This window comes from Entelurus aequoreus, linkage group LG02 (genome assembly GCF_033978785.1).
Source record: "Entelurus aequoreus isolate RoL-2023_Sb linkage group LG02, RoL_Eaeq_v1.1, whole genome shotgun sequence".
In the NCBI taxonomy this organism is placed as follows: domain Eukaryota; kingdom Metazoa; phylum Chordata; class Actinopteri; order Syngnathiformes; family Syngnathidae; genus Entelurus; species Entelurus aequoreus.
The window spans coordinates 6,059,850-6,069,849 of NC_084732.1; the positions used below are offsets into that span (position 1 = coordinate 6,059,850).

Sequence of the window (10,000 nt, forward strand, 5' to 3'; positions counted from 1 at the left end):
AAGTCGTAAACTTTTTCCATACAATAAAATCATGATTTTGTAGTTAAAAGTCGTAATTGATGAAAACAGGAAAAAAGTCATAACATTTTTCGTAGAATAAAGTCAGAATTTGGAAGAAAAAAGTTGTAATTCAATTTAATCAAAGGATTTTAATTCAAAAACAAAGTCTCAAAATTGTAGGTATTTTTTAATGAAATGTAACAATCTGAAAAAAATTGCTTTTGTTCGTACACGAAAGTCATAATTTTGAAGTCAAGTCGTAATTGTTAAAAATAGGAAAAAAGTCGTCCCCTTTTTTCGTACACGTACGTGATAATTTGGAAGAAGAAAGTGGCAATAAAAAAAAGTCATGAGAACAAAGTCGGAAGTACGTACGACACTGAAGTCATAATGTTCGGAAATATGAGAAAAAAGTTGCAATGTCGCAAAAAGTTGTTGTTTTTAAGTAAATGTAATAGTCTGAGAAAAATATTTTTCTGTACCCTCAAGTCAAAATTTGAAAGTAAATACTTGATAAAAGTTGGACAAACTTTTTCCATGCAATAAAGTCACGATTTTGTAGTTAAGTCGTAATTGATAAAAATAGGAAAAAAAGTCATAACATTTTTCGTAATTTTTTAGAATTTTGAAGAAAAAAGTTGTAATTAAATTTAATCAAATTATTTTTTCAAAAGTTTTTTTGTTTGCAACAAAATAATCAAATTATTTTTTTTAAAGACAAAATCTCTAAATTGTAGTTATTTTTAAGAAAATGTAACAATCTGAAAAAAATTGCTTTTGTTTGTACACGAAAGTCATAATTTTGAAGTAAAGTCGTAATTGTTAAAAATAGGAAAAAGGTCGTAAACTATATTTGTAGACTAAAGTCAGAAAAAAAAGTCGTAATTAAAAATATTTATAGGATTTTTCTTTAAATTTTACTTTGTCGTAACTTTACGATTAGTAATGGATTTCAAAACTGATTTGTTCAGGGGAAAAAATAAAAAAAAGGCAAAATACGACAAAAAAGTCGGAATGTTACGACATTTAAATCCTGTTCTAGAAAAAATTCGTAATATGACAAAAAAGTCGTAAATTGCCAAAAATGTCATAGCGCTACGTCAAAGTTATTTGTTAGGTAAAGTTTTACTTGTAGTGTGAGTAAAAAGTTGCTTTGTTGCAATAACATTTTCAAGAAAATAAGATTTTTTTCTTTGTACAATAAGTCATAATTTCGAAAAAAAAGGTTATTTTAAAATCCTAGTAAAAAAAGTCGTAAACTTTTTCCATACAATAAAATCATGATTTTGTAGTTAAAAGTCGTAATTGATGAAAACAGGAAAAAAGTCATAACATTTTTCGTAGAATAAAGTCAGAATTTGGAAGAAAAAGTTCTAATTCAATTTAATCAAAGGATTTTAATTCAAAACAAAGTCTCAAAATTGTAGGTATTTTTTAATGAAATGTAACAATCTGAAAAAAATTGCTTTTGTTCGTACACGAAAGTCATAATTTTGAAGTCAAGTCGTAATTGTTAAAAATAGGAAAAAAGTCGTCCCCTTTTTTCGTACACGTACGTGATAATTTGGAAGAAGAAAGTGGCAATAAAAAAAAGTCATAAGAACAAAGTCGGAACTACGTACGACACTGAAGTCATAATGTTCGGAAATATGAGAAAAAAGTTGCAATGTCGCAAAAAGTTGTTGTTTTTAAGTAAATGTAATAGTCTGAGAATTTTTTTTTCTGTACCCTCATGTCAAAATTTAAAAGTAAATACTTGATAAAAGTTGGGCAAAAGTCAAACTTTTTCCATGCAATAAAGTCACGATTTTGTAGTTAAGTCGTAATTGATAAAAATAGGAAAAAAGTCAGAACATTTTTTGTAATTTTTTAGAATTTAAGAAAAAAACTGTAATTAAAATTAATCAAATACATTTTTTTTAAAGTTTTTTTGTTTGCAACAAAATAATCAAATATTTTTTTTAAAGACAAAATCTCTAAATTGTAGTTATTTTTAAGAAAATGTAACAATCTGAAAAAAATTGCTTTTGTTCGTACACGAAAGTCATAATTTTGAAGTGAAGTCGTAATTGTTAAAAATAGTAAAAAAAAGTCGTAAACTATATTTGTAGAATAAAGTCAGAAAAATAAGTCGTAATAAAAAATATTTATAGGATTTTTCTTTAAATTTTACTTTGTCGTAACTTTACAACTAGTAATGGATTTCAAAACTGATTTGTTCAGGGGAAAAAAAAAAAAAAAAAAAAGTCAAAATATGACAAAAAAGTCAGAATGTTACGACATTTAAATCCTGTTCTAGAAAAAATTCGTAATATGACAAAAAAGTTGTAAAATGACAAGAAAGTCATAGCGCTACGTCAAAGTTATATTTGTTAGGTAAAGTTTTAATTGTAGTTTGAGTAAAAAGTTGCATTGCTGCAATAACATTTTCAAGAAATTTTTTTTTTTCTTTGAACAATAAGTCATAATTTAGAAAAAGAAAATTAATTTAAAAAAAACGAGTAAAAAGTCGTGATTGATTAACGTTAGAAAAAAGTCGTAAACTTTTTCCATACAATAAAGTCATGATTTTGTAGTTAAAAGTCGCAATTGATGAAAATAAGAAAAAAAGTCATACAATTTTTTCGTAGAATAAAGTCAGAATTTGGAAGAAAAAAGTTCTAATTCAATTTAATCAAATGATTTTAATTTAAAACAAAGTCTCAAAATTGTAGCTATTTTTAATGAAATGTAACAATCTGAAAAAAATTACTTTTGTTCGTACACGAAAGCCATAATTTTGAAGTAAAGTCGTAATTGTTAAAAATAGGAAAAAATTCGTAAACTTTCTTCGTACACGTACGTGATAGTTTTGAAGAAAAAAGTGGCAATAAAAAAAGTCATAAGAACAAAGTCGGAACTACGTACGACACTGAAGTCATAATGTTCGGAAATATGAGAAAAAAGTTGTATTTTTATGCCGAAATTAGGTTTTTTGAGTAAAAAGTTGCAATGTCGCCAAAAAGTTGTTTTCAAGTAAATGTAATAGTCTGAGAAAAAAAATTTTTTGTACCCTCAAGTCAAAATTTGAAAGTAAATACTTGATAAAAGTTGGACAAAAGTCATAAACTTTTTCCATGCAATAAAGTCACGATTTTGTAGTTAAGTCGTAATTGCTAAAAATAGGAAAAAAGTCATAACATTTTTCGTAATTTTTTCGAGTTTTGAAGAAAAAAGTAGTAATTAAATTTAATAAAAAATTTTTTTAATGTTTTTTTGTTTGCAACAAAATAATCAAATTATTTTTTTTAAAGACAAAATCTGTAAATTGAAGTTATTTTTAAGAAAATGTAAGAAAAAATTGCTTTTGTTCGTACACAAAATGTCGTAATGTGACAAAACATCGTAATGTGACAAAACGTCGTAATTTGACAAAACGTCGTAATGTGACAAAACGTCGTATTGTGACAAAACGTCGTAATGTGACAAAACGTAATGTGACAAAACGTCGTAAAGTGACAAAACGTAGTAATGTGACGAAATGTCGTAAAGTGACAAAACGTAGTAATGTGACGAAATGTCGTAATGTGACAAAACGCAGTAGTGTGACGAAATGTCGTAATGTGACAAAACGTCGTAATGTGACAAAACGTCGTAAAGTGACAAAACGTCGTAATGTGACAAAACGTTGTAAAGTGACAAAACGTAGTAATATGACAAAACATCGTAATGTGACAAAACGTCGTAAAGTGACAAAACGTCGTAATGTGACAAAACGTCGTAATGTGACAAAACGTCGTAAAGTGACAAAACGTAGTAATGTGACAAAATGTAATGTGACAAAACGCCGTAGTGTGACGAAATGTCGTAATGGGACAAAACGTAATGTGACAAAACGTCGTAATGTGACAAAACGTCGTAATGTGACAAAACGTCGTAATGTGACAAAACGCCGTAGTGTGACGAAATGTCGTAATGTGACAAAACATAGTAATGTGACAAAATGTCGTAGCGTGACGAAATGTCGTAATGTGACAAAATGTCGTAATGTGACAAAACGTTGTAATGTGACAAAACATCGTAATGTGACAAAACGTCGCAATGTGACAAAACGTCGTAATACTACGTCAAAGTTATATTTGTTGGGGAAAAAAAGTAATCGTATGAGAAAAACATTGCAATGTTGCAAAGAAGATAATGTAACGGTGAGAAAAAATGTCAAGAAAAAAGTCGTAATGAAAAAATAAGCAAAAAGTTGTCAGAATAAAAAGTCGTATTTGTACGACAAGTCTTTTTTTCTTTTTTCCAAGAAAAATATTTGCATGAGAGTAAAGTTATATTTGTAAAAAGACTGATATTACTTTTGTAACACTACGACAAAATGTTCCTTTAGCGTGATCCTAACGTCGTTGGCGTGATTTTCATCTCCGTACTTCTGTGTCGCTATCGTCGTCATAGCAACAGTTTACCGACCCGCCTCTTTGACGAGTCGTCAGCATAAAAAGTTCAATAACACGAGAAGGCCCGACGAGCGTCACTTCCTGTCGCCAGGCATGGAAGACTTCCTGTGCGGTGGGCGGAGCCTATTCCCCGGCAGGAAGTGGGCCTTGCCACTTGTCAGATCGACGTCCATAAATAAATCACGAGTTGAAGTCTCTGGAATGTTCACTGGAAAGTTTTTTGTGGCGGACTTCATTTTTACAACGCTTCCCCGCCAAAATAAGAGTCCTTTCAAAATAAGAGCGGTGTCATTTTTTCCCCCCCAGTTGGCACACCAAGATGGCGGGCGAGCGTATTGCACACAAAAAGTGTGGTGGCGGCACAAACCTGCAGTCCCTGAGGTGGCCTCATGAAGGCACGCCGTGGGAGGACCGGGAAGGTGGAGCGAGGCTGCAGCAATGCATTCTGGGTGAAAAAAAAAACCTCAAAGGAAAAAGGCTCCTCCTACTGACTTCCTGACTTCACGCTACAAAGATGGCGTCTCAGCTGCTCCACGACTTGCGGTTCTCGCCTCTCAGGACGGGGACGTGACCCGGGGCGCCGACGTCCTGCGTCCGCCGCCCGTTGCGATCTCGCCGCGTCAGGCGGTCCGGGCGAACCATCACGCCGTGCGCCGCTCGACACTGGAAGTAGCGGCGTCCCCCAACCGAGCCGTCGTGTTTGCCTGTGAGGAGGAAAAGAGGGCGTGAGATCCGGGCCGGGACGCCGGCTCCTGATTGGCCGCCTTACCCACTGGGGAGTCCAGCTCCACCCCCGCCCACACGCCCTCCGCAAACTGCGTGGCTCCCACGTAGCGCACCGTCCCCGCCTTGCTGCTCCCGATGGTCACGTGGACGCCCTCCGCCAGCCAGTCGGGCGCCGCGTCGTCGCGGCAACGCTCCCCCCCGTCCGCCGGGCCTCCTCGGGCCGGAGTCTGCACGGGGAGGAAGTCGTCTGCGGTCACGCCGTTGCGGTGAGGAGGAGGGGGAGCGGCGTCGGCGGCGAGCAGGGAGGAGGACGAGGAGGGCGAGGGCTGCAGGGCGTCAGACAGGGTCGCCGTGGAGACGCTAGCGGAGAAGTAGCCGCTGGACGACTGGCTGAGCGGGCTGAGGGGGGCGCTGTCATGCGGGTCATGCACAGGAAGAGGCGGGACTTCCGACTGGTCGGACCGTCGGTCTCGCAGGAGGGCGGCCTGGCGAGGGCCACGGGTTGCCATAGCGACAGGAGGGCACAGAGGGGACAGCATGCCAGACAAAACAATCGTCAGCTTCGCCGACGTGACGCGACAACACTGGAACTCGTTCAAAGGCTTCGCTACACATCTTAAAATCTCAACGATCAATCATTGTCAACATGTTAGCATAAACACTTAGCGGCTACACTTCATATCTTGATAACTAAGAACTCACTCCTGTTACTTTCGTTGCCATAGCAACGTGTACAAAAATATGTACTAACATATATATGTATATATATGTAAATCTGTATATATAAACATATATATAAGAGTAATTTGTAAATAATATTATATTGTATATATATATATACAGTATATACACATTTTATAATATATATGATTAATTATATATATAAAACCATATATAGTAGTATTTCCATTGCATACTGTGTAAATATATTTATATATACATTATATATATAATTATATTATTAATTTATATATAGATATATTATATTTTATATGTACATTATATATTAAAATATGATTAATTTCATATTAATAAAAATATATATAACGTATAGTCGTATTTCATATATATATATAATTATATATATATATATATATATATATACACACATATATATATATACATACATACACTTATTTATGTGTGTATATATGTACATAAAATATATTATTATATGTTAATAAAATATATATATGTAAATAAAAATATATATTACATATGTAGTGGTATTTCAGTTTATATATATATATATATATATATATATATATATATATATATATATATATATACAGTATATATATATATATATATATATATATACATATATAACTGAAATACTGCTATATATGTAATATATATATTTATTAATATATAATAATATATTTTATACATATGTACACGCATAAAATGTGTATATATATATATATATGTATATATATATATATATATATATATATATATATATATATATATATATATATATATATATATATAACTGAAATACCACTATATATGTAATATATATATTTATTAATATATAATAATATATTTTATACATATGTACATGCATAAAATGTATATATATATATATATATATATATATATATATATATATATATATATATATATGTATGTATATATATAAACAAATTATATATATTTAACTGAAATACCACTATGTATGAAATATATATTTGATTAACATATAATAATATATTTTATATATATGTGCACACATAAAATGTATAAATATATAAACAAATTATATATATATATATATTTGTTAAACAAATAATATATATATATATATTTGTTTATGTATATATATATATATATATATACATTTTATGTGTGCATATATATATATATATATATATATATAAAATATATTATTATATGTTAATAAAAAAATATATTTAATATATTGTGAAATGTCAGTTAAATATATATAATTTGTTTATATATATACATACATATATATATATACACATTATATGTGTGTACATATATATAAAATATATTATTATATATTAATAAATATATATATATTACATATATAGTAGTATTTCAGTTATATATATATAATTTGTTTATTATATATATATATATATATATATATATATATATACATACATACATACATACATACATACATACATACATACATACATACATACATACATACATACATACATACATACATACATACATACATACATACATATATATATATATATATATATATATATATATATATATATATATATATATATATATATATATATATATATACATACATACACACACACATTTTGTGTACACATATATATTAAATACATTATTATATGTTAATAAAAATATGTATTACATATAAAGTGGTATTTCAGTTTATTTTAAAATTGAGTTTCAAGCAAAAAGTGAAATGGCCCTTTTATGTTAAATTACATAAAAATTACATACAAAGTACAAAAAACTGAGGCAAGACAAGATATAAATATGGACACAAGAATATGTAAAAAAAACCCACAAAAAAAACGCTAAAAAGGTTAACGAAGGTTTTGTGGTGACAGTTTGACTCTGGAATAGATGATTTTTCTACTTTTTTTATTTCCTGTGCGGAAAAGTTAATATTTTGTGCTTGTTATTAAAAAAACTAAAAAAAAAAACCCAGATCTATAAAAAAAAGAAGCTATTTACAATATAGGACTTTATCGGTGACCGAGGTCCAGTGTGTAAGTGGACAGAAAAAGAAGATGGAGGCCAAGAGAAGCGCCCTTACCGTGTTGTCCGCCTTCATCTTGCCATCGTCGCCCCCTGGTGGCGACAGGATGCGGGGCACGTGCTGAGGGACGGACAAACAAGCGTCAACGCCGGTGTCTGAGCCACCCTGGCGGCCATCTTTGCCCACCTGCTGGCTGTGCGGCGACGGCCTCAGCCCCTTCTTGTCGTCCCGCACCGGGAACAGAGACTTGAGCAGTTTGGGCATCTGAGGAACCAACGCCTTCACTGAAAGATAAGAGGCAGCGAGTCCTGAGCGACCTAGGGGCGGGGCCAGGTAGCAGGAGGAGGAGGAAGGAGGCGAGGAATCAAGGAGGTAGAGGAGGTGTGAAAGATTAGGAGAGAAGTAGCGAAAACAAGCAACATAACAACAGGCTGAAGGCGCAGGGGATTACTTTCACTTTCGCTTCCTGCCTAGGCTGGGACTTTGAGATCAGAAAGGAAACAAAGCTTCTCACTTTTGAACCTGACAGCACACGGCCAGATGGAGCGCACAGGAAGCAGACGACATGAGGGGAGGAGCCTACCTTGCTCTGCCTCCTGGTCGTTCGGGCCGATGACGGCGGAGGGCGGGCTGGAGGAGGGGGGGCAGTAGGTGGAGGGCGAGGAGGCGGGGCGGGGGAGGGGGCGGTGGAACTGAGAGGGCATGAAGATGTCCTGTTGGCTCTCCCATCGACCCTGATGATACATAATAATCATGTCTTACATAACACATTCACATTATAGATCAATACATTATAGATCAATACATTCACATTGTAGATCAATACATTCACATTATAGATCAATACATTCAAATAATTAGCAATTCATTAATTAATTCAACTGAGCGTCATGCACGGAATACTTAGTATATAATTATGTATTAATAATATATAATAATAGTATACATTGTTATAATTATACTCACATATAATTATATACTAATAATATATAATAATATTATACATTATTATAATTATACTTATATATAATTATAGTATACATTATTAAAATAAATAATTATACTTATATATAATTATATACAATAATATATAATTATAGTATACATTATCATAATTAATTATACTTATATATAATTATATACTAATAATATATCATAGTATACATTATTACAATTAATAATTATACTTATATATAATTATAGTATACATTATTATAATCAATAATTATACTTATATATAATTATGTAATAATAATATATAATTATCGTATACAATATCATAATTAATAATTATAATTATATATAGGTATATACTAATAATATATAATTATAGTATGCATTATTATAATTAATAATTATACTTACATATAATTATATACTAATAATATATCATTATAGCATACATTATTTATAACTTATAATCATACTTATATATAATTACATACTAATAATATATAATTATAGTATACATTATTATAATTAATAATTATACTTATGTACTAATAATATATAATTATTGTATACATTATTATAATTAATAATTATACTTATATATAATTATATACTAATAATATAAAATTATCGTATATAAATTATCATAATTAATAATTATACTTATATATAGTTATATACTAATAATATATAATTATAGTATATATTATTATAATTATATACTTATAATATATAATTATAGTATACATTATAATTAATAATCATACTTATATATAATCATATACTAATAATATATAATTATAGTATACATTATTATAATTAATAATTATACTTATATACTAATAATATATAATTATAGTATACATTATTATAATTAATAATTATACTTATATATAATTATGTACTAATAATATATAATTATTGTATACATTATTATAATTAATAATCATACTTATATATAATTATATACTAATAATATATAATTATAGTATACATTATCATAATTAATAATTATACTTATATATAATTATGTACTAATAATTATTGTATACATTATAATTAATAATTATACTTATATATAATTATATGCTAATAATATAAAATTATCGTATATACATTATCATAATTAATAATTATGCTTATATGTAGTTATATAATAATA

General features: G+C 29.9%; 1 protein-coding gene across 1 annotated transcript in view; it reads right to left on the bottom strand.

Annotated features, from left to right (window-relative positions):
• Positions 1-3,638: 3,638 nt before the first annotated feature.
• The window catches only part of kif13ba (kinesin family member 13Ba), a 174,917-nt gene continuing 168,555 nt past the window's right edge, over positions 3,639-10,000 (bottom strand). The window contains exons 34-38 of the mRNA XM_062020844.1: positions 8,471-8,621; positions 8,074-8,171; positions 7,945-8,007; positions 5,209-5,650; positions 3,639-5,143 (exon numbers count right to left, since the gene is read on the bottom strand). Of these exons, the coding sequence (XP_061876828.1) occupies positions 4,962-5,143; positions 5,209-5,650; positions 7,945-8,007; positions 8,074-8,171; positions 8,471-8,621 (936 nt within the window). The 3' untranslated portion in view covers positions 3,639-4,961. The remainder of the gene's footprint in view (positions 5,144-5,208; positions 5,651-7,944; positions 8,008-8,073; positions 8,172-8,470; positions 8,622-10,000) is intronic.